At 42.9% G+C, this 24,543-nt stretch overlaps 1 protein-coding gene and 1 pseudogene across 1 annotated transcript in view; one reads left to right on the plus strand and one right to left on the minus strand.

Annotated features, from left to right (window-relative positions):
• Rev3l (REV3 like, DNA directed polymerase zeta catalytic subunit) overlaps nucleotides 1-20,286 on the plus strand; it is a 155,547-nt gene extending 135,261 nt beyond the window's left edge. The window contains exons 27-32 of the mRNA XM_032888520.1: nucleotides 2,641-2,755; nucleotides 6,659-6,796; nucleotides 7,650-7,840; nucleotides 8,402-8,648; nucleotides 10,694-10,903; nucleotides 19,172-20,286. Coding sequence (XP_032744411.1) covers nucleotides 2,641-2,755; nucleotides 6,659-6,796; nucleotides 7,650-7,840; nucleotides 8,402-8,648; nucleotides 10,694-10,903; nucleotides 19,172-19,312 — 1,042 coding nt within the window. The 3' untranslated portion in view covers nucleotides 19,313-20,286. The remainder of the gene's footprint in view (nucleotides 1-2,640; nucleotides 2,756-6,658; nucleotides 6,797-7,649; nucleotides 7,841-8,401; nucleotides 8,649-10,693; nucleotides 10,904-19,171) is intronic.
• Nucleotides 20,287-24,218: 3,932 nt separating this feature from the next.
• The window catches only part of LOC116886975, a 706-nt pseudogene continuing 381 nt past the window's right edge, over nucleotides 24,219-24,543 (minus strand).

Consider the following 24,543-nt stretch of genomic DNA (forward strand, 5'->3'; position numbering starts at 1 on the left):
AAGAAGGTGTCACCAGCTAGTCAGTGATTGAGACATTAATGTGAACTCCATGCTGTGATTCTTAGCAAGTGCTTTCTCTATATATCACATTTCACAGGAATATTGAGATTCCAATCAGTGAAATGTATGGACAGTATCACTTTGGCCATCACTCATTACTTGATCTGTGCAAGGACAATTCATTTAGAATATGCGTTCTAACAAGAACAGTAGCACCCCAGCAGAGTACAAGTAAGTTACTAGAAGTACAAAAAGTTCCCAAAATGTCTTTCTTAATAATTGCTTTCATTAAAAATAAGTAATTTTTTTCTTTGGGAGGATAATTATGATAAAAGATTGAAAAAAACTGCCTTATAAATAATAAATAATGCTTGTCAGAGTGGAGAGGAGATCTTAACTGAAAGGATCTAAAATCTGTCTAGCTATAGTTTATTAACATGGCCACTCACCATTTGCTTAGCTTCTGTGCTCAACCACTTCATCAGCGGGATGGAGGAGTCTGGTAGCTGCTGAGTGACCACTGCCTCCCTCAGTTTCCAGGATCAAGATTCATAAGGAATCGTAGGTCCCACCAGCGGAGGGTCAGAAGGACCGAGGAGGCTGTTTCACCATTAGAGCAGTTTTCATTGCTACCCACTTAAGTGTAATTCATAGGGACCACTACTTCATATGGTAATGGTTCTCATTCATGTGTATTCCATCTGGTGGGACATCACCTGCTTCAGACCGTGATGAGAGCTATTATGAGGGTAATTCTGAGTCAGTGTAGGGAATGACTTCCTGTAGGAATATATATACTCGCAGGGTAAGGAGGTGAGATCAGAAGCTCTTGGGAAATTCATCAGACTGTAACTAAGAAAGTCCACATATTTATATCCCCAGCTACTCCCTAGTACGTATACTAATTAATATTCTAAGTGCATACTTGAACCCCTTAACCTAAAGATGAATGTTATTTAAATGTTATTTAAAAGTAGAGTGACAATAAGAATCTAATGTAAGACTATTCACAGGTGTGGCAGAGGCTCAGTAGGTTGCATAGTGAGCTCCAGGCCAGGCTGACTAGAAAGCAAGGCCGCCTCACGAGCAATAGTGACAGCAAAGACACCTTTTCCTTTTTAGACTAGTCATCGCTGCACCGTCACCAGACCTTCTCCTTCATCTAAGCGAGTTCTCTTGAAGCATAGCTCCAAATCCAATTAGCCATAACGGTATCCACTGACAAGACCATTAATACTCTTAGGTAAAATCTCAAATAGATAATAACTTTCAAAGTATAGTGAGTGTGCTTGTGTCTGTCCACACACAAACTACACACATCCAGGCTTTGTACTCCTGACCCGAGGGGTAACATGACTCACTTTCTATTACTGTAGATTAGTTTTATTTTTTCAAGTATTTTATATAAACGGAATTATACAGTGTGTGCTTTCTTCCATCTGGTCCTGAAGAGTGAGCACTCTAGGAGGCAGATGGGGAGAATTAGAGAACAGAGGTGAGTGCTGTTCCAGATGAGTGTGTGTCACGCTGCAGCCACTCGGCCCATCTGGTGAAGTAATGATAGTTATACATAGTGTCTTACAGTAGTTATAATATATATAAATATATAATAGTGTTTTGATATCTCTCACACACACACGCGCGCACACACTTGATTTTATTGAAGTACAGTCTTAAAAGAAGTGTACAACATATAGTTTATATGAAAATATACGAGCCCGATCAGCCCGCCAGCACTCTAGTCAGTTACAACACATTTCTGTTGCCACAAAAAGTTCTCTTACCCCTCTGTGTCAACCTCTCAGTTCCCTTACGAGCACCCCATGCAGCCACATCTCTGATTCCTGTCACCGTAGCTTAATTTTACTTGTTCTCAAATATATGTATATGTGCATCTTGTTTTTGAAATGTTCGTATTCATCCCTGCAACTGAAAAACTTAAAAATAATAGCCTTTCATAATAAAAATAGTTTGGTCATTTATTAACCATACCCCTAGCATAAAAACCAGCAATCCCAATTCTGTATGTTTGCCTAAGAAAAGGAAAAAGATTTTCCATTCAAAAATGTGTATATAAATCTTTGGAACTTCACTCATTAGAGTCAAATGAATAGATAAAAACGTTGGTATATTCATACAGTGAAATACCCAATCATAAACAGGAGCTATCCCGATGTCATAGGCGACTCCTTCAGGTATCCAGGATGAAAGAAGCCAGAGACAGTAGAGTGTGTATGGTATAGTTCCATTTATACAAAATTCTTGAAAAAAACAAAATTAATCTGTAATAACAGAAAGCCAATCATGTGTTAATCCTGGGGCAGGAGTACAGTTTTAAAAGACTATAGTTTTTGATTGACTTAACTATGCACCATGTACAACCTTAGATGTCCAGGGATGATCCTGAGACCTTGGCAGCTTCAGTGTCTGAACTGTAGTTGGAGCTGAGCCTTCAGAGCTATAACGAGGTATACTGTGGGTCTCCGAGGGGACGGAGTTAGTTAAACAGGAAAGCTTTGCTAGGAAGCAACTTAAGAAGGCACAGTCAGGGTCATCCTTGCTTTAGCCAGGGAGCAACTCTTGATGAAATTTGCTCTTATGATGACTTCTGCATTACCTGCTGTATTTTTAATCTCTTAGTATGTTTGTACTACTGAAAGGAGCCACCAAGGAGCAGTCTTTTAAGATTGGTCAGGAAATTGCTGAAGCCGTTACTGCGACTAATCCTAAGCCAGTGAAACTGAAGTTTGAAAAGGTAAGGGAGCGAAGTGTTAATGGCCACACGGGGCTTGCATGGTTCTCAGTGTTTCTCACTCCCTCCCCCAGCAGTCCTGGCTCTAGAAATGTGTGGAATGTTAAAGGTTGTAGGTGTATGTGCTCTCTCAGCTGGCAGAGTTGTATGTGCACGCCTGTGTGTTTGTTCATTTGGTTTGGCTTGCGGTGTGTGTGTATGATGTTAGGGCTCGGTTTATACGAACAAGGCTGCCACTGAGCTGGGTCCACCGGGCCTCCTCATTTTTTTTTTTTTTTAAGAAATTTTATTTTTTAGAAATATCTTAAAATGTGAAAAGGTAGTTTCATTTATTTTTGATGTAAAACAGGCCTTAATGCTAAAAAAAACAGCCAACATGTCAGAAGGTGCCCTCAGCTGAGAAGTTACAAAGGCTGACCTGCCTTGGCAGTCAACAAGTAAGGGCTGAAGTCACCGGAGCGGGATGCCCACTCCCACAGACCCCAGTCCTAGCTCTTGGGACTGCAGCAGAAGGGGAGCTACAAGTTTGAGGCCAGCCTGGTCTTCGTAGTTCAAGGTCACCCAGGCTACAAATCACTATTTGCTTTTGTTGTTTTAATTAGTCAAAATAAAATGGCATTGGTAAAGTGTTTGCCGTGTAAACATTAAGGCCTGATTGGTGATCTCCACATAAAATGGCAGGAGTGCTGAGGTGCACTGCAGTCCTGGCCTCAGGAAGTGGAGACGGGAGGACCTCAGGGCTGGATATTGTCCACCTTCCCTTAGTCTTGAGCCACAGGTCCCAGTGAGAGACTTTCGTCCCACAAACAAACAGGTAGATGAGGAAGAATAGCACCCAAGGTTGTCCTCTGACCTTGATACCCAGAGGCACACAAATTCCCACACACAGCTATACACACCTGCACATAACACACAATACAATTACTTCTTCCTCAAGAAATCATTTGCTGTTTGGAAGCAGACTTTAAAAGCTGTCGTCTTTCCCAGCTTTCTTCTCTTGCCTGCTTCAGTGACTTGGTTGCCACAGAATTCCTTCCTTTTAAGTGTCCTGTTTGTTGGCGGGAGTCCTTCATGTTTCTTCATTGCTTTAGTATCCAGAGTGTCTGGTGACATTCTGTCATTTGCGATGGTTGGTAGTTTATGGGTTTTCCTTCTTCATTCTACTCTAGCTACACATTTATTGCTTTATTGCACTTTTTATTGGATATTTTATTTACTTTCAAATGTTATCACTTTTCCCGGTTTCCACGACACAAACCCCCCATTCCATCCCCCCCCACCTGCTTCTGTGAGGGTGCCCCCCCACCTCACCTCCCTAGCACTCCCCTGCACCGGGGCACCATCCTCCACAGGACCAAAGGCCCCCTCTTCCATTGATACCAGACAAGGCCATCCTCTGCTACATCTGCAGCTGGAGCCATGGGTCTGGTTGGTTGATATTGTTGTTCTTCCTTTGGGCTTACAAACCCTTCAACTCCTTCAGTCCTTCCCCTAACTTCCTCCATTGGAGTCCCCATGCTCAGTCCTGATGATTGACTGCAAGCATCTGCATCTGTATTGGTCCAGCTCTGGCCAAGCCTCTCAGGAGACAGCCATATCAGGCCCTGTCAGCATGCACTTCTTGGCATCAGCAATAGTGTCTGGGTTTAGTGACTGCATGTGGGATGGATCCCCAGGTGGGGCGGTCTCTGGATGGCCTTTCCTTCAGGCTCTGCTCCACTCTTTGTCCCTCTATTTCCTTTAAACAAGAGCAATCCTGGGTTAAAATTTTGGAGATGAGTGGGTGGCCCCATCCCTCAACCAGGGGCCATGCCTAACCTCTGGATATGGTCCCAACAGGTCCTCCCTCCCCTTTGTTGGGTATTTCAGCTAATGTCATCCCCATAGGGTCCGGGAATGCTCTTGCGTTCCTGGCCTGGGACTTTCTGGTGACTACCCCCAGATTCCCATGCCCCATTGCTACACACCTCTGTTCAGTTTGCTGACCCGTACATCTCCCCCATCTTCTCCCACACTTGATCCTGCCCCCTTTCCCCCTCCCCGTCCTGTCTTCATCCCAAGTCCCTCCCACCTGCTACCTCCTATGATTACCCCCTTCTTAGTAGGACTGAAGCATCCACTCTTTGGTCTTCTTCTTGAGCTTCATGTGGTCTGTGAGTTGTATGGTGGGTTTTATTGAACTTTTTTAAAAAACAACTTTGAAAACTTCTACTGTTGGTCTGCTTACTATGGGTTTAGTTGGCTTTGTTTTCTCATCTCTTAATTTGTAACTACGGCTCATTGATTTTTAAATCTGTTATAAGCTTCGAAAGATACAATTATTTCTGCCTAAACCTGCTAAGGTACAAGTTTAACATTTTTGTTTTCTGTCTTTATTCACTTCAGTGACAATGTCCCGTAGGTTACTTAGGAATGTGCTGGTTTCTCATGGCTAGGGGTTGTGTAAGAGACCCTTGTTAGTGGTGTAATTCGGCTGCATTATGGTCAAAGGATAAACTTTGTGTGATTTCAGTGGCTCATAGAGTTGTCAAAATTGTTTCTTCTGTTAGTCTGCCTTTGCAGATCTGTCATGTGACCTTGAAAGTCTGTGGTTTTCCTGGTCAGTGGCTAGAAGGCTCGCTCAAGTTTTCATTGGTTGTGTTGTGGAAGTCTCTGCTCTCACTGAATTGAAGATGCCGAGGTCTCCCCTTAGTCGTGGATTTGCCTTCGTTCACTACAGTGCTGTCAGGCGTTATTCCTTAAATCGATTTGCTAGAAGATTCCTTGTATTGAGTGAAAACCATTTTCCCACCTTTGTCTTTGTTAATTTTAATGTGAATAACTTTCTAGTTTTTAGTTTGTTTTTTAACTTTTCTGAGCCCTATGTTTAAATAGATTTCTAATATCAGAATAGTTTTATTTTTTTTTATTCCTTCTGATCATTTCTGCCTTTTAATTGAAATATTAAAGCCATGTACATTTAATGTGTTTATCGATAAAGCTTGGGCATTCCATATAAACATGCTTTATTACCATGTCAACCACAACAGACATAAAGTTCTTATTTTTACATTAAGAAAAAATAAATGGGCCAGACCTAATGGCGCATGCCTGTAGCTGCTCTGGGGGCTGTCAGAGGAGAGTCACTTAAGTCTAGGAAATTCAAAGCTACTCTGTGAAAAATATACTGTCTCCTTAAAAAGGAAAGTAAGAAATGTTAAGTGAGGATGTTTCTGGAGGGGAGCTTAAGGGGAAGAAAAATGGTAAATTTTATAACATAATTTAAAGTAAAAGGATTTATCCCAAAGATTAAATCATGTGAGGTGTAAGGTTATTTACTGTAGCTAAATGTCTAAAGATTGAAAGCATCCTCAGTGTCCTGAGGTGGGTACTCGGTCACCTCAGTCATAATACCTCTGTACCGTGGACTTCTCTGTCGCTATGGAGCCGTCCACATTCTACCGACATAGTCTCCACAGAAAACTGTTGACTTAAATATACAAGTGCAGAGAAGTCTACGGTAAGCTTCCAGTGTAGGGAGAAGACTAGAATGTTAAGTGCTGCGTATGTTTGCAGAGAACCTCTGGACAGAAGTCCAGAGGAGGCCAGAAGGGAGGCCGTCAGGAGTCTTCACTGTTTATTCTTGTAGTTTTAGCTTTGCGCTGTCCCTAAATATAAAGCAATTTAAAGTTAATACATATTGATCAGTGGCTTTGGGAAAATAGTTTCACTCGAAGTAGAAGCAAGTTAGTGTAAAAAGGAGTGGATTTTAAGAAGTAATAGCAATTCGTTCTGTGTGCTTTTGCCTTCTAGGTTGTTGATAGGAATTTATTGCATCCTTGGGAATATGTAAATGTTTTATAAAGAAAATTAGTCACAGTTGGGGAAAAGTGGTTACTATGAGTCATTTTGTCCATTTTACTACAGGTATATTTGCCTTGTGTTTTGCAAACAAAAAAGAGATATGTGGGTTACATGTATGAAACACTGGATCAGAAGGACCCAGTGTTCGACGCTAAAGGAATAGAAACAGTGAGAAGAGACTCTTGCCCCGCTGTTTCCAAGGTGAGTTGTGTGTGTGCTGTTTCCAAGGTGAGTTGTGTGTGTGCTGTTTGCAGCAATGAGAAGTAAGCAGCCAGAGACTTGGTACAGATGTGACTGAACATCCAGTTAAAGGACTGTGTCTTGCATAAGTACATAATTTGAAATTATTGTACTTAGTTTCAGAGTTCTTCCCATATCTTTCTATCAATATTTCTATCAAAATTATGAGTTTCTTGGCTGTTGCCTCTGAAAATAGGATAGCTTCTCACCTAACAGTTCCCAAAAAGTAGGGAGCAGGATGCAGACAGGAAAGTTATCAGATACATCCTAAGAAACTAAACTCATTCCAGAGTGACTGGAATTCCACTAAATCTGTGCACTGCATGCTGGGTCATGTTGTGCCTGAAATTCTTGCAATACAGAAACTCCGTCACTTACCTGCACCATTAAAATAGGCAGAGGAAGGCGGATTTATTTTTTATTGTATGTGACTCATTGGTGATATTTACGTTTCTCATTTTTTTCTTTAGCTAAATTGGCTTCTCCCAGTACATAAGATTTTTGTCCTGTTTCTTGTTATCCGGGTGCTTTGACTGTTTAAGAAAAACAAAGTTTTATGTTTCCTCTGAATATCATTCTAACATAATTTTTCTCAAGCTATGTGATATTCTAAGAAATAACAAGCTATATAAAGTCTCAAATACTTCCAGTGTCTAATCATTTTTATTGTCTAATCACAAGATTGAGCATGGGCGGGTGTGCGTGTGTGTGCATGTTTGATTCCAGTATCTGATAACTTTTTAAAGAAAACTTAACAATAAGACTGAAACATACTGGGAGCTGTTTTATCTTTTCTGCATCTTTTTGTCTTAAGATACTTGAGCGTTCTCTAAAGCTGCTGTTTGAAACCAGAGATATCAGCCTAATTAAACAGTACGTACAGCGACAATGTATGAAACTTGTGGAAGGAAAGGCCAGCATACAAGATTTTATCTTTGCCAAGGAGTACCGAGGAAGTTTTTCTTACAGGCCTGGAGCCTGTGTCCCAGCCCTTGAGCTTACAAGGTAATGAGGCATGCATACTACAGCCCAGTCCTCAGTGCACCAGGACAGTGCAGAGGTCATCTGCAACGCAGCAAGAGAAAGGCAACTCATTACAAATGCAGCGTTGTCTTTACCTTACCCTCGCTGAAGTTAAAATGTTTCCCTGTGCTTTGGAAGATGTCTTCTTCTGAGCTTAGGGAACTAAATGCAATAAACTGATGTGTCTGGTTAAGTTTGTTTCTTCCATAGCAGAACCATGGCAGTCCTTAGGTTGGAACTGCAGGAGCATTTAGATGTCATTCTGCAGTCAGATTGTTTAAATTTCTCTCTTCTTTCACTGGTAGATATATAATAACACTAAGACCTAATCCAGGTAACAGTGCTGTAGAGAGTAAGTTTCAAACTGTTATAGCTTGTCTACTTGATATCAGCTGAGCAAAGTGTATATAATTCTCAAAGAATCAGAGATCTAATTCGAAGGTAGCCCTGTAGATTGCTCTTGGTTTTCAGGCTTAATTCTGAATAATTTGCTGGCAAGGTGCTTTCTCTGACAGTCTGTGTACTTCATTTGGATTTGAACAGGAAAATGCTTGCTTATGACCGGCGCTCTGAGCCTCGAGTTGGAGAACGAGTGCCGTACGTCATTGTTTATGGGACCCCTGGACTACCCCTTATCCAGTTGATAAGGCGCCCAGCAGAAGTCTTACAAGATCCGACTCTGAGACTGAATGCCACTTACTATATCACCAAGCAAATTCTTCCACCGCTGGCAAGAATCTTCTCTCTTATTGGTATTGATGTCTTCAGCTGGTATCAAGAGTTACCAAGGGTACGTTTACTAACTAACACATGCCCTATAAATATTTCAGTATAACTAGATTTTATTTATGTCCTGTGAGAAATTGTCCTCCATTATCCAAACTTACAAAGGCGCCATGCTCTCCAGGCTTCCTCAGTGAGCAGTGTAACTCTCTGTATGCACCTTCTTAGCTTCTACCAAGTTCCCAAACTGTAAGAGTGCTCAAAGAATCCCCAAGTTTCAGTGGTGATCAGCCACAAAATAACTCAAAAAATCAGCTAGTGGAAAAGAAATGACGTACAAAATTACTTCAAAGTGGGCAGGGGTTTTCTTTTTAAGGTTGTATGAGTATGTTTGCTTATGTGGATTATATGCACACGAATGTGTCTAATACCAGTGGAGGTCAGAAGAAGGCATCAGATATCCTGGAACTGGAGGTTTACCGGTTTAGGGGCTGTCATGTTTGTGCTGGAAACTGAACTGGGGTCCTCTGAAAGATCAGCAAGTGCTCTTAACCACGGAGACATCTCCCCAGCCTTTAAAGTGGACATTTAAGAAGTGCATAGCAGGGCTAGAGAGATGGCTCAGGGGTTAGGAGCACTGACTGCTCTTCCAGAGGTCCTGAGTTCAAATCCCAACAACCACATGGTGGCTCACAACCATCTGTAATGAGATCTGATGCCCTCTTCTGATATGTTTAAGACAGCTACAGTGTACTCATATGCATAAAATAAATAAATAATCTTTTTTAAAAAGAAAGAAATGCATTGGAGGGGACTGAGGATATGACTTAGTAAGCAAAGTTGGTTGCTGCCAACTCGATGACTTGAGTTCAAATCCCTAACGCACACATAAAATGATAGATATGACAGTGTATGCACACTCCCTGCACTGGGAGGCAGAGATAAGAGTTCCAGTGGCTGGATAGGCAGCCAGTCTTGCCAGTCTAGCTCCAAATTTAGTAAGAGACCCTGAAACTGGAACGGGAAATGGTAAACTTGAGGTCAGCCTGGCTACATAGCAAGATCCTGTCTTAAAGGAAAAGAACGGATGAGATATAGTATCTAGACACAATCCTGCAAAACCAGAGGAAAGAACTGATCTTCACATACCATCTCACTTGAGTAAAACGCCCAGGGTAGAAGCTTAGAACACAGCTTTGCAGGAACCCTTGTTGCTTAGTTGTGCCTGAAAAGGTAATTCGTGAGTTGAAGCATCTGGGGCACTTTTCTGTTCGTGAGAATTTACTTCAAATGTGCTCATTAATGCATGATGTTCAGCCAAACTAAGAAAGAAAACTGGTTTCTTTTTTTTTTTTAAACAAATTAGATTTTTAAAAAGAAGGAAGAATGTAAACTAGAAAATTAAGGTTAAAACTACTTCAGAGAATTTTTGCTGGCTGACATAAAATTCTATATTCTGGCTAGAAGCCAGGAAACTCAGATTTCTTTTTAATTGTATGACCAGCAAGAATTCTAAGTCAATGACATTTCTAAAATACCTTTCTCCTTAATATTTATGCAAAATGATTTTTATAAGGCTCCAAGAATAGAATATTATTTCAATGTAAAAAGAGTACCCGATCTCTGAAATAAATACTAATGCCGACTAGAGTTCCTGGGTGGTATGTCTCCAGTTACATTTGAAATGCTGTCACACGCTACTGACTAACGAAACAAGATATCTAATGATAGAGATATGTAAGCTCGGGGGCCGGATACACAGCCCAGTGGTAGCCATTACTTTTTGCTCATGTCGAGGACCCAGGTTCAATTTCTAGAATTGCATGGTGGCTCAGAACCACCTGTAGCCCCAGTTCCAGGAGATCTAACAGGCATGTGTGTACTGCACATAAATGCGAACAGGCAAAACTTTCACACATGTAAAAAAAATCTTTTTGAAATGATAAAGTCCATATAAGTCTTAAAAAGACCTTGGTCCGTAAAGACTTTGTCACTTCTATATATTCCCCTATCTAAAACAATTTTTGAACATTTGTTAAGAGAAAGAAAAGGCTGTAATTAGGTGAGTAGCTGCTTTGCTGTGAAGATCACTCTGAACTGATGTATTTGTAGATCCAGAAAGCCACCAGCTCTTCCAGAAGTGACCTTGAGGGGCGGAAAGGCACGATCTCACAGTACTTCACTACCCTGCACTGTCCTGTGTGTGACGGCCTGACTCAGCACGGCATCTGCAGTCAGTGTCGGAGCCAGCCTCAGCATGTAGCCATCATCCTCAACCAGGAAATTCGAGAACTGGAGCGCCAACAGGAGCAGCTTGTGAAGGTACAGCCTCGATAAGTGTACCCAAACGCCCAAAAAGTCTGGTTCTTCAGGAGTTAGCAGCAGCTCTCAGGTAGAATGAGGTGTGAATCCAGTGTGAAAAATGAAGTGAGCGTTCTAAACAGGAGACTCCTAATACGGTTGGAGCTAGAGAGATGCTCAGTAACTACAAGTGCCTATTGCTCTGCACTGGACCCAAGTTCAGTGCCTAGCACCCACCTTACAGACCGTTAGCAACTGCTGTAACTCCTGTTCCAGGGAATCCGATGCCTTCTGGCTTATGTTATACACATAAGCTCACTCAGGCACATACACATACATATTAATATTTTTAATTAACACTGCAATTTAAGAGTAAAAATGGCTTATTTTACAATTTAGTTTTGGGTTTTATAGAGTAGAATATTGTTTATTAAACGTAGATTGCAATGACCATCTACCCAATACCTTTTATTTAAAAATAATGTGTCACAGCTCTGCAGAGGGAGGTGTCTTTAGTACAAGTCTTAACAGTTCTGGTACAGGAGGGGAGGCTCCCCGATTACAAGTGTCACAGTTCTGCACCCAGAGGGGAAGGGTTTCTCCAGCAAGAGCAGTACAGCTCTGTTCCCAGAGGTATCCTGGCAATAGAGAACCAAGGAATACCACAAAGTCACACTGTGAGGGAGAAACCCAGGAGGGTGCCTCCACGCTGGGGAAGCAACAGGGAAGTGAGCTGAAAGCAGGGTGGAGATTTCCAGGTAAGGATTGGTGGGTTTCGATTCCTGAGCTTGGGCAAGCTCAGAGGTTGATGGGTCTTCCTGTTCGGGTATTAGTGGGTTTCCTTCACCTTTCTGTCTTACATTCTGCCTTTCTTGTTTATTACTGGGGGGTTAGGATTGGGAGTTAGAAAGGCGTTCTCATTAGACGATTTGCTGCTGGCTTGGTGAGTTGTCCTTGGGCTGAGTTCCATCTTCACTGTCATGGTATACTTGCGTGCTGCAGGCCTGAAATCCTTGAGCATTTTGAGGGTTTGAACATTAGGGCTGGGTGGTAATACTAGTTAAGGGATGGTTACAGTCTGAGGCCTGCAGTGTGCCCAGAGAGTGTGTCCATGAGGAGTTAGAGCAATCTGCAATAGCAAAGAGAGAGGGAGATGTTGGAGAGATAAGGGCTGATAGAGATGCAGGGCTTAAAGCAGTTGACAAGCAGAGAAGTAAGACAGTCTAGTAAGGCAATGGGCAAGGCCTCTAATGGTGGCTGTGAGCTTGGCCCAGAAGGGACACACAACCAACATTGTCCAAAACTGTCAGCTGAAGGCAGAGGGTAAGGTCTGAAACGAGGTACTGTGATGGGGATGTATGGTCACTGTCATCTGAACGGGTGATGCTATGGATGTGAGGACCCTGAGGAGCACTGGGCCACTTCCTCTGTGTTTATACCTAGGGGCTGAGAGTGGGATGTATGAACCCTCTGTATTCTGATTATACCAGATGGGCAGCTGTGATGAGTGACCCCTGTCTCCTGTCTGGAGTGCCCTGGGTCCTTAATTAGAATACAAAAGATTCCCCATTCTGCATAAAAAGTAGAACACCTTCCTGTGTCTCCTACAGGACCAGTAAGGGCAGCCTCCATAAGCCTCTGGCTGACGTTGACAGTAGTTTCTAGTTTAATCATAGAGAAAACACGCACAGGGAATGGTGTTTGAGAAATTGATTTAGGCGTTGTAGGGATAAGTATCTCCTTTTGGCCACCTGCTGGTGACATGCGTGGTCAGGTTGAACCGTTGAGTGTAGGTTTGGAACCTCAAATCTCCATGCATAGAGTTCACTCCTGATGGGTGTGGGCAAGAGGAAGTAAAAGGATAGCCCAATAGTGTCAGGATAACCCAGTAGTGTCAGGCTTGGGACTCTGCAGATGTATGAGGCCTCATTCTTCTGAGACCAGAGGCAGGCTGGTCGTCCTTGGTATCATCTGAAACTTAAGAGAGCAAGGTCCTGTTGGGGTTGAAATATAAGGAGGAGGATTATCTTGAGACGATGGTAGAAATTTGAGATAAGAAAATTGAACCCACTGAAGGAAATCAGTGAGCTTGCCGGCAGTTGGGGTAGTAAGGATGACCTTAAAGGGGGTCTGTTCAGGAGAGAGAGGATTGTGACCTGGAGGAGAGAAGAAAATCAAGTCCAATGTTGACTGAAGAGGGAAGATCGGGATGAGGCTGAGACAGGCGGTGATGGCTAGAGTTACAAGAAGCATGTGAGAATAGTATAATAAGGGATAAGAAGGTGACGGGGAGAGGTGACGGCTGAGGTACGAGCCAGGACACAGGAGAGCCATTGACCCATAAGCTAGAAAGAGAAGATGAAGAGGTGGTTTTTTGAGGGGGCCCTCACAGGCAAGCCAACGGCAGGAGTTTTATCCAGTCTGTATGAAGTTCTTGGGAGAGTTTGATAAATGTTTTTGGGAGAGCAATTGGTTCATTCAGCCCTGCCTGAAGACTGAGATGATAAGGTCTACGAAACACTATGGAATGTTAAGGGCTTGGGCTAAAGTATGAGAGATGCAGGGCCATTGTCTGATTGAAAGGTTAGAACTCTGAAATGGGAGATGGTCTCCCTGAAAAAGAGATCAGAAACTGTCTGTGATCTATTAGTGGTGGGGAAAGCCTCTACCCATCCTGAGGATGATTTCCAGGACCAAAAGTTATCTGAAACATCTGACTGTGGGCATGTGGGTGAGGTTGAACTACTAGTCTGACCCAGAGAGGGATCCCCTGGTTTGATAACTGTGGAAAGGAAGATTCCTATGCCTGGGAGTAGCAAATTTTACAAGAAGCAGTGATATTTTTAGAAAGCATAGATCCTCAGAGGCAGGCTATAAATAAGTTTTAATAAAATAAGATAAAGCCTGACTTCTAGGGTAACAGATCTGATGCAGGTAGGATAAAATTTGTTGAGTATCTGGAGATGAGGATTGTGGTGGCTTGAATATGCTTGGCCCATGGGAAGTGGCACTATTAAGAGGTGTTGATAAGAGATGGATTGTGGTGGCTGTTCTTGGTTGTCAGCTTGACTATCAGGAATGAATTACAGTCCAGAACTATAAAGATCTTATGAAGGGGAAAGGCTGAGGTCTAGATGTGACAGTACACTCCTTTAATCCAAGCATTCAGGAGACAGAGCCATACAGATCTCGAGTTCAAGGTCACTCTCCAGTGCAAGTTCCTAAACAGCCAAATGTAGGCAGTGAAGGGTATAATAAAACAAAGGGCCATGTTTTAGCTCCAACAAACAGCAGAGCTTGGCAGCCTCAGCCATGCGGCTCTGACTTTACAGGAGTAGAAGGGGTTCCTTGGACAATTAGTGCTAGTTAGCTGGAGCCTGGAGGAGGGCCGGTTAAGGCTTCTGAGATGGCTTAGTAATGGGTTGAAGAAAGGGTTCCTGTGAGGGCCAAGGGCCGGCCACCTCATGAAAGGTGGTGGGCAAGCAGAGAGAGAAGGGATCAAGCATAAGAAACCAGCCATCCCTAAGAAGAATAGAGTTCATGCTTGTCAGTGGGACTGGACATGACTGGATTGAATGTTTTCTATCTATGGTAGTGGCCTTAGCTAATGCCAGATAATAACTTGAGGGGTAGACAGCTGGACCCTAGAGATGAGACCCTATCCTCTTGCTGGACAGTGTAATGAGGTGGAGGTATCTGCCTGGCTAATTTGCAGAGATGGACTACAAAGGAGAGGATCATCTATACATTATATAAGCTTGGATTTAGGAAGAGATAGAGTCAGAGGCCAAATAAATCCGTGCTGTCCTGGAACCCCTGAGGTAGGACGGTCCAAGTAACTTGGGTAAATGTTGGGCTATAAAGGAGCTGTGGGTGTCTCATACCCAGAGATCTACCTGAGAGAGGCTAGTAAGGGGAAAAGTATGTCACAGTGTGTGGTTTAGCGGAGAAGGAGGGGAGCACCTGGAGAGCCTGGGGTCAGGCAGAGGTGGGAGCAAAGGAAACAGAAGCTCCCATTTTAGCTGGGAGATCCCTTCCCAGAAGGGGCTGGGACAAGCGGCACCACTAGAAAGGAATGGGTAAGAGGGATATCCTGAACTGTGTAGCTAAATGGTGGAGTTTGGTGAGCCTGTTAAGGCTGTCTCACTGCTCCCAACAATAGAGGAATGAGGAGGAGAGGAGAGGTGAGTCCCCAGAACTTGTCAGGACTGGAAATGTGGCCCCAGTGTCCAGAAGGAGATTGAGTGTCCTAATACTGTGATGACCACCCACGACTCCCTGTCAGAGATGGCAGTGGTCAGGCCAGGGGGCCTGCGTGCCTCAGTCGTCCATGGCCAGACCAAGGAGGCCAGCTAAAGGGTGATCTGGGATTGGTTTCCCCAGTTGATGGAGCCTTCCCAAGAGAAAGCCTATTTCTCCTACTCTCACCGTTCCTGTAGTTGCCCGCAGTTCTGTGTGTGGGGTTAGTCAACTTTGATGTCTGTCTGTCCATGTTTGAGAAGTCACATTGGTTAGACTTTAGAAGTATAGCTACTGACACTTCTGCCCTCTCTTCCACAAGGTTCTCTGGGCTCCACAACTCTGCATTTTGGTTGTGTGTGGTTTTCTGTAATGATTCTCTCACAAAGATGAGTTTCCTTGGTGAGGGGTGAAAACCACACCTGCATGCAGGTGTAAGGACAGATGTCTAGAATGTAGACATTACGCTAGTTTAGTAAAGTGATGGTTATAAGTTTGCCTCCAGGGTCCATGACCTCACAATGATAATTTTTTTAATGTCTGCCTTCTTAAGTTAAAACATAGGTACCCTGTTTCTGTTAATTTTTTAAATTTAAGTGTGAATTGAGCTGTAACAGTCGGGGTTTAAATCACCAGTAAAAGCCTTATAAGTAAACATTTCAGCTAAACTTAGCAAGTTAAGTGTTCCAGGCTAGATTGTTTACCAGACAGCAGGAGAGTTCTTAAATATTCATCAGTTTGTCCTGGCACCTTAATGTGGCTGTAGTACATACAGCCACAACACAGAAATGCTATACTGAGGATAGATGGAGTCTCTTGGCAAAGATCGAATTAGCAAAATGCTTCCTAGAACAGTATGCTCTGTCTCTGCAGAGTACATGCTTCTAAGTAGTTTGCTTGTAGCAATAATGTGACATTAGATACAATGACCAGCGTGCTTAGGAAAATGTGCCCTTCAGTTGACATGTAGCATTTTACAGATTTTCAGTGCCTTGTGAACCATGTTTAAACCAGAACCCCTTCCACAAATGAATTAGAGCCGTAAGTGCAGTGATCTTGTTCATCTCCTCAAACACAGTCTAGTGCTGTTGCTGCTGCCTGTCTGCTGTCTCACTTGATTCTGAAATGTGGTCTAGGCCAGCTGGCCTAAGAACTGCTTAATTCAGGTCATCCTCCAGAGTAGCTAAGACTGAATGCTTGCAACCGTGATCACATGGTTCTAGATTTCCTGAACTCTGAAGAGTTCTCACTAGCACTGGTTTAAACTAGTCTTTCATGTTTAGTAATCATTTTAACTACATTTATGACTTGAAACTAAGCATCATTTATACCTGATTGTGTAAGGTATTATAAAGTTTCCCCTTTGCTAGAAATGTATTCCATGACTGGTTGTTCTTAGTCACTGTCCTAGTTAGGATTCTGTTGCTGCGAAGAGACACCATGACCAAAGCAACTCTTAAAAAAGAAACCATGTGGGGTTGGGGATTTAGCTCAGTGGTAGAGCGCTTGCCTAGCAAGCGCAAGGCCCTGGGTTCGGTCCCCAGCTCCGAAAAAAAGAAAAAAGAAAAAAAAAAAAGAAACCATGTAACTGAGGGCTGGCTCGCAGTCAGAGGTTTAGTCTGTCATGGTGGGAAGCATGGCGGCACTGTCAGAAATGGTGCCGGAGAAATAGCTGAGAGCTACATCCTAAGCCACTCACACAGAGAGAGAAGAGACAGATACTCTGGGGTTGGCGTGGACTTTTGAAACCTCAAAGCCCACCCCAATGGCACACTTTTCCAAAAAGGCTATACCTCCTACACCGTTCCAGTAATGCCACTCTAGTGGTCTAGTGGTCAACCATGCAAATCTCTGGTCCTATGGGGCTGTTCTCATTCAAACTAGCATATTCCATGCACTCAATCCGACTTCTAAAGGCCCCGTGAGTCTGTCAGAGTCTCAGCCCTGTTCAAAGTCTCTTCTGAGGCTCATGGCAGTCTCTGAACTGTAACTCCCGATACGCAGGTCACATGCTTTCAACATATGGCGTAGAATATAGATTATCAGTCCAAAAGAAGGGAAGGAAACAGTGAGGAAATACTGGACCAAAGCAAGGCTAAAACCCAGCAGGGCAAACTCCGAATTCTGTATCTCCATGTCTGTGTGCACTCTTCAGATTTCTAGCTAATGTCCACTCTGTTGACTGCAGCAAACGTCTCTCTCCTGGGCTGATTGCACACCTCTCTCTTAACAGCTCTCCTCAGCAGGTCTCCCATGGCTCTGGGGTCTCCAGGGCAATCCAGGCTTCACTTTCACAGTATCACATGATGGACTCTCTGAACCTCTATACAGGGACCCCCTTCATGCTCCCTAGCCTTCGTGGCTTTCCTTAGCCACTTGAGGGAGATTCAACAATGTCTTTCCTACATCCTTGATTCTAAAGCCAGATGCATGTGGTCAAAGCTGCCAAGGTCTACTGCTTACTGGGCCTGGAACCCAACCTTAGTCCATTACATTATCCCTTATAACACCTTAATACGTGTTTGCGTATTAGAATAGGATGACTTAGTGTGTACGCAATGATTGGATCAGATTAATTGGCATTTCTTTGTATTAGTGATATCCTCCTCTCCTCCCCTTTGTGGGCGAATGGTTTGAGCTGGGCTCAAACTTGCTGTCTGGCTGAGAATGGCTTTAAACTTGATCTTCCTGCCCCCAGCTCCTGCATGCTGGGGTCATCGGTGCGCACCACTACCCTTGGTTTACACATGCAGCACCGAGATTAAACCCATGACCCTAGGCGAGGGCCTCTCTTGTACGTCCTTTGGATAATTGCTGTGGATTGTCATCACCGTGCCGTGCTCCAGTCTAAGTGCACTTTGATACCTGGTTATGCAGCCTTTGCTTACTTCCTCTCCCCACCCTCAAGTGATCACTATCACACCCATCATTTCTGTGAGGTGCGACCGACTTTAATTTCTGTACATGAAAATGTGGCGGTTTTTTTCCTTCTATATATGGTTTATTCCATTTGGTTGCATCCTTGTTACAAATGACAGGGTTTCCTTTACGGCTGAATAATACTCTATTCTGTAGGTATTTTTCCTGTCCGTCTCTTGCTACATACGTCAGGTGCTGCCCGACCTTGACGGTTGACAATGGAAGCCACAGTTAACGAGGAGGAGTGTGTCTTAGACTCGGTGGTGTCGTTCGTTTAGATACATGCGCAGTAGTAGAAACACCTGCATCACGATAGCTTTATTTCTAATGTTAATGTCCTCACTGTTTTCTGATTTGTTAATATCTTTTTAAAATAACTATTCTAGTTGAGGTTAAATGATCTCTCATTGTAGATTTGTTTGTTGGTTTGGGTTTTTGAGAGAGAATGTTATGGCCCTGGTTAGCCTGGAACATAGGCTTCTCCAGAGTGAAGGATTAGAGGAATGTGCCAACACCCCCAGATCTCCACAGTGGTCTTGACTGTCATCCTGCTTGTTAGTGGTGTTAACTTTTTTCATATTCACGGGGTTTGCCATTGAGTTTGTGATCCTTGTATATAGTGGGTATTTCTTATTACATGAATCGTTTCCCAACATTTCCCCCATCCCACCATCCTCCACTGCTGCTTCGGTGGCTCCTGTCCTCACATCACAGTCCTCAGCTGTGACTTTGTCTCAGTGTGTGCAGCTCTCAGGGGCTTAGGTCAGTCAGTCTTGAAGGACTAGAGCTAAGGCGGGGCTCTCCCGGGTGCTGGGTGCTGGGTCAGGAGCCTGAGCAAGCACAGGTAGCCTGCCTGTGTCTTTCAGGGTAACAAGGTACTATTTATTGTAAATGAAAGTGAACCAAGAAATGAAGTGAATCTTGAGACCATCTTGTACTTTGCATGCAATATGGCAAGGCTTCTGGGACAGTAAATAGATGGAATTTTCTGTACTAAGTTAAGTTTGCCAGTTAACTGAGGTAAAAGGAAGGAGTCTGCAAACATGTTATTTACATATACATACATATGCATGTATGTATATGTAGTACACACAGAGACGCATTCCTATTCTATGTTTTTTCTATTTTCAGATATGCAGGAACTGTACAGGTTCCTTCGACCGACATATCCCTTGTGTTTCTCTCAACTGCCCAGTACTTTTCAAACTCTCACGAGTAAACAGAGAATTATCCAAGGCACCGTACCTGCGGCAGTTACTGGACCAGTTCTAGGTTAGCAGAGTCACAGTGTCACAGAGCTCCCGGTGCTATTCGTTCAGTGTTTACCACTCAACTCCTCTGCATGGTGCTTTCTCAACCTCCATCAAGTCAAAGATGTCCATCGTCTGTCTGCCATCGAGACTGTGAAGACTCCTGCTAACCTGTTGCTCTCTGAATAGCTCACTTCTTACAGTGTACAAACCCCCATTATCTCACCTGTGAACGTTGTTTTCTAGTACGCAGGTGTTGGGTTTGCTTCAGTCTATGTACCATCTTGTAAATCCATTTGAACAGATCATGTTTACTCCCCTGTGGAAGGAACACGGAACCTCGTACAGAAAGTCATTCGTGTGTGTTCCTTAAACTGTCTGTATCAAGACGTGTTGCTTAGAGATATCCACTCACTTTATAATTTTGACTGCAAAATATTTTGTAAATACACTTTTTTACTTTTCAAACAACTGAGTAAATTAATGTGCAATGACTTTTATACAATGATCTTCACGTTGTTGGTATATCTCCTCTAGGCTTTGCTTGACTGAAAGGTAGATTTGTTACTTTGATCAAACTGTGCAAATAGTACCATGTGTAGCATTTTTGAAACATTCTTTTCTAAAGACCGCTGTCTTGCTTTAGCTACTAACGGGGCATTGTGAGGAACTGTGCAAAGACATTTTTGTTACAAACCTGTGGGCCTGTTGCAATACTTTAAAAATAAAATTAAAAAATTTATTCCATTTTGCTTGTTTTGTATAGACATTTCTATTGCTTCTAAATATGCTTAAGATATTTTCTTTCCTTCTGTACTGTACAGTTAATCTTATTTGCCATCCTTGAACACAAATGTGTATTTAGGATATTTGTATAACTGTATAAAATGAAAAAGGAATTATGTGGTCAGTGCATTGTTTTTTAAACTGGAAATTCTTTTGTTTTGAGAGTTAATAATGGAAACCAAATTAAAAATTGAATAAAATATGAAATACTGTGCTATGACTTTTATCTTGCCATAAGTAGAATTCTCTTCACCTGTTCTATAAGCGACGTGGGTTCCATCGAACCCTTGGCTTCCCTGAATTACAATGAGGTAAATGTAGGGACGAGAGAGGTAGCTCAGTTGGCAGAGAACTTGCCTAGCATGCAGGAGACCCTGGGTTCCACCCTGAGCACCACCTAAAGAGCACAGTAAGCATGCACTTAGGAGGTAGAGGCAGGAAGACCAGGAGTTCAAGGTCACCCTCACTTACATGGTAGATCTGAAGCCAGCTGGGCTACAAAAGATCCTATCAAAATAAACACAAGCACCAGGTATGCTGGCTTTTAATGACGGCAGAATATTCTAGACAGAATTTAGCATTCACCTTTTTGGTCAGATTGGTTACTGGTAGCTGGAATTTCACTTATACAGTCAGACATTTAAACTAAGACTGCCGAGGAGAAGCAAAGCAACATTACTTCTTCTTAAAAGCTTAAACGCCAATTTTTTTTTCCCCTAGGAAAGGCTCAGAGATGGCTAGCTGGTTGTCGCCATTCAGGAGTCTCCCACTGCCAGGATTTTATTTTTATTTAGACAGGGTTTCTCTGTGTAGTCCCAGATGCCCTGGAACTCACTCTGTGGACCAGGCTGCCTCTGCCTCCCCAGTGCTAGGATATAAAGTATGCACCACCATACCTAGCCACTGCCTGAATTTAAATATGTACCTTTAAATAGCGGAAAGATTAGTTTTCTGGAAATAACATAATTATGGACTCAAAGAGATACCAATCATATCTCTCAAGTCTTTTTTAAAGCATAGTAAATCCTCACTTTGTGGGATCTTTTTATAGTTAGAGGGGCTGGAACTTTCTGCAGTATCAGAACTTTCACATATAAAATGATTACTGTTGCCACTATATCATAATTTGACACAGCGATATTAAAAGCTATTCCACATGGATGTCTACGAACAGCTCCATTTAGATACAGCATGCCTGGTTGTCTTTTAAATCAGCTGTTAACAGTTTTGTTTTTTCCCTCAGGTCACACAGATCCATTTTTAGTACTACTGAAAAAAAATATGTTGGCATGTGTTGAGGAAAATTGTCCAGTGGATAACAGTATCTGTGCTGTAAGCATGAAGACCTAAGTTCAAATCCCCAACACCCACATGTTTTAAATTTTAAAAATGCCAGGCGAGACTGCATTGAGAGGTAGAAACCAGATCCCATGGGCTCTGTAGTTAGCCAGCCTAGCAGAAATGACAAGCCTCCGGTTGGTGGAGAGACTCTGTCTCAGGGTAATAAAGGAGAAATTAATAAGACACCAGACATCCTGCTTTGGCCTCTGCATGTGTGCATACACACTGGCGTCACACTCAAACACAAAGAACTAACTCAAAAGTAATTTCACTGAGCATTCCCTTAATTCTTTAAGATATTGTCTTAAGGTTTCTGTTGCTGTGAAGAGACACCATGACTAAGGCAACTCTCATAAAGGACAACATTTAATTGGTGCTGACTTACAGGTTTAGAGGTTCAGTCCATTATCATCAAGACAAGAAGCATGGCAGTGTCCAGGCTGGATGGTGCTGGAGGAGCTAAAAGTTCTGCATCTTATTCTGAGGGTAAGTGGGAGAAAGCTGGCTCCCAAGTGGCTAGGAGGAGGGTCCCAAAGCCCACCCCTACAGTGACATTTCCTCCAACAAGGCCATACCTCCTAATAGTGCCACTCCCTGAGCCTAGCATATTCAAACCACGTTCCATTCCCTGGCCTCCATAGGCTTGTTCAAACACAAGAGTCTTTGAGGGCCGTACCTCAACATAGCATAATGCAAAGTACATTCAGTCCAACTTCAAAAGTCCCCATAGTCTATAGCAGTCTCAACAATGTTAAAAGCCCAAAGTTCAGTCTTTTCCGAGATTCAATCACTTACACAATCCCCTATAAAGTCAAACTCAAAAAGCAGATCACATGCCTCAAACATCACAGGATATACATTACCATTCCAAAACAATGAGACCAAACCAGACCAAAAAAATAACTGGGCAAACTTCAAACTCTACATCTCCACGTCTGCTGTCAAAGCACTATTCAGATCCCCAACTCCTTTCATTTTTGTTAACTGAAACAAACTTTCTTCTGGGCTGGTTCCATTCCCAGTTAGCAGCTTTCCTTGGCTCTAACATATGTAGCATCTTGGAGACTCCAAGGCAATGTCAACATTACAAATTCTTCTAATGTCTGGGATCCACACATGATCTCGGCTCCTCGAAAGGGCGTGGGTCACTTCTGTTACTGGTGGTCATCCCATGGTACTGGCATCTCTATAGCCTCTCACAGGTTTCTATCATGGCACTAAACCTCAACTTCTTTGCATGACCCCTTCAGTCCTAGGCCATCAACTGCAACTGAGGGTTGCCCCTTCACCAGTGGCCTTCCCTGGTTCCCAACAGTTCCAGGCCTCAGGTGCTCTCATTGACCCCTACATGCCTTCAAACCCAGTACCACCTGAGCAATTCTTACACATTACCGAAGTCCAGCTGCAGCATGAAGTATAACCTTGGCTACCTCTGGAACACAATTTCTTTGTGCAGTCAACAAAATACTTCCCAGAAGATTTCACCTCAGCGATGCTGGCCTCTTTTCTTTCTCTCTTTCTCTCTTTTTTTCATTTCAAGTTTATTAAAACTTTAGTAGTACAAATTATTGAGGTAGCAGATTATCAAAAGATCAACTCGCTCTTGCTCATCTCTTGCTCTAACCCCTCTTTCCTTCTTACCCCTTTGTCCCTTCTCTCCCCATTCCCTTCCCCCTTCTCTTCCATGTGCTTAGGGCTGGCCTCTACATCTCTACTCCTTTTTTTTCTCCCCCTCCTCCCCCTCCTCCTCTCTTTCCCTCTTCTCCTCCCCCTCTCCTCTTCTCTCTCTCTCTTAGCTCCAGGAATCCCTCCTTCTCCTCCTATCTTTACTTCTTGATCATCCTGGTGTTCTTCGATCCCGGCTTCATGACCTTCCTCTCCTCCTATACTCCTGTTCTCTCTATGGCACTCCTTGATTCTGCTGTGATCTCTGTCATGGCTTCTGGACCAAACTCTTCTGCTCCTGCCCCTACTTCTGCTCTGCTCCCTTGTTCTACTGTTGTAACTGTGTTTGCTTTTAGTTAGATCCCATTCTCTACTCTTAAACTGTGCATGTCTATCCTTTTTTTTACTTTTGCTATGATCGTGTTCATTACCTTTTGAGTCTACCTGTTTTGGAGGTCTCTCTGCTTCTAGTTCTCTCCTGATCTTTCCCTTTAGAATCTGTCTGTTTTTCTTTTTCTTTAGTAGTCTCATAATCCCTTTCTATAGTTCTGGGACTCACCCTCTTGTCTTCGAGTCTTGTGCCTTACTCTTGGATCTCTCCTTGCTCTTGCTCCCACTCTTGGATTTGCCCCTTTTCTTCACTTTGTTTTTTATTTCCTTTTCTATTTTTTCTGTTTGGACTCTCAGACATGTGTCTGTGATGTTATTTTTTCTCTTTTACTCTAACTGGGCTCCTTTGATTTTCTTTATTTAACTCATTCTTGTCCCCTTTGTTCCACCTTTCACTACTTGACACCGTCATTCTTTGAGCTCTCTGCATCTCTTGTCTCCAATGAGAAGGAGTCTCACTTCAGAATTGATCTGTCAATCTGGAGCTGGGAGGAGTTCAATAAAGCCTTGGTGCTCTTCCTTCAATTTTCCTGCCAGACCTAGTGTAAGAATCATCACTGGTATGAAGCAGGCTGGGAGTTAGGTGGATTACACTCTCTTTTTCTCTGTTTTTCCTTTCCTTGTCATCAGCTTTAGGAGGACTTCTCATTAGAAATCTATTTTCTGGTATAGGAGGGATCTCTTCTGGACCAACAGTAGACGGGGGCTGTGCATCAACGTGTTCTACACGTGTGTGTCACTTTCACTCAATGGGCTTTTCTTGGTTTTCTTTTGTTTCTTCTTCTTATGCTTTCAGGAATGTTTCCTATGTTTCTTTTTCCTTTTTCTGGATCTTTCTTCAGAAGCTCTTTCAGAATCAGAAGAATCAGAGGAGGACTGAGAATCACTTGAGCTATCTGAATCACTGGATGATGATGATGACTTATGCCTTTTCTTTTCTTCTTAGCCTTAGACTTTGGAATCAGCTCTCCACAACAGCAAATGGTTTACTAGCAGCATCTGTTTTCTGGTTCTCAGTCTATCTCACAACTTCCTGACCAGAGATCACTTGCCCAAAAACAACATGATACC

Source organism: Rattus rattus, chromosome 18 (genome assembly GCF_011064425.1).
Source record: "Rattus rattus isolate New Zealand chromosome 18, Rrattus_CSIRO_v1, whole genome shotgun sequence".
Lineage (NCBI taxonomy): Eukaryota > Metazoa > Chordata > Mammalia > Rodentia > Muridae > Rattus > Rattus rattus.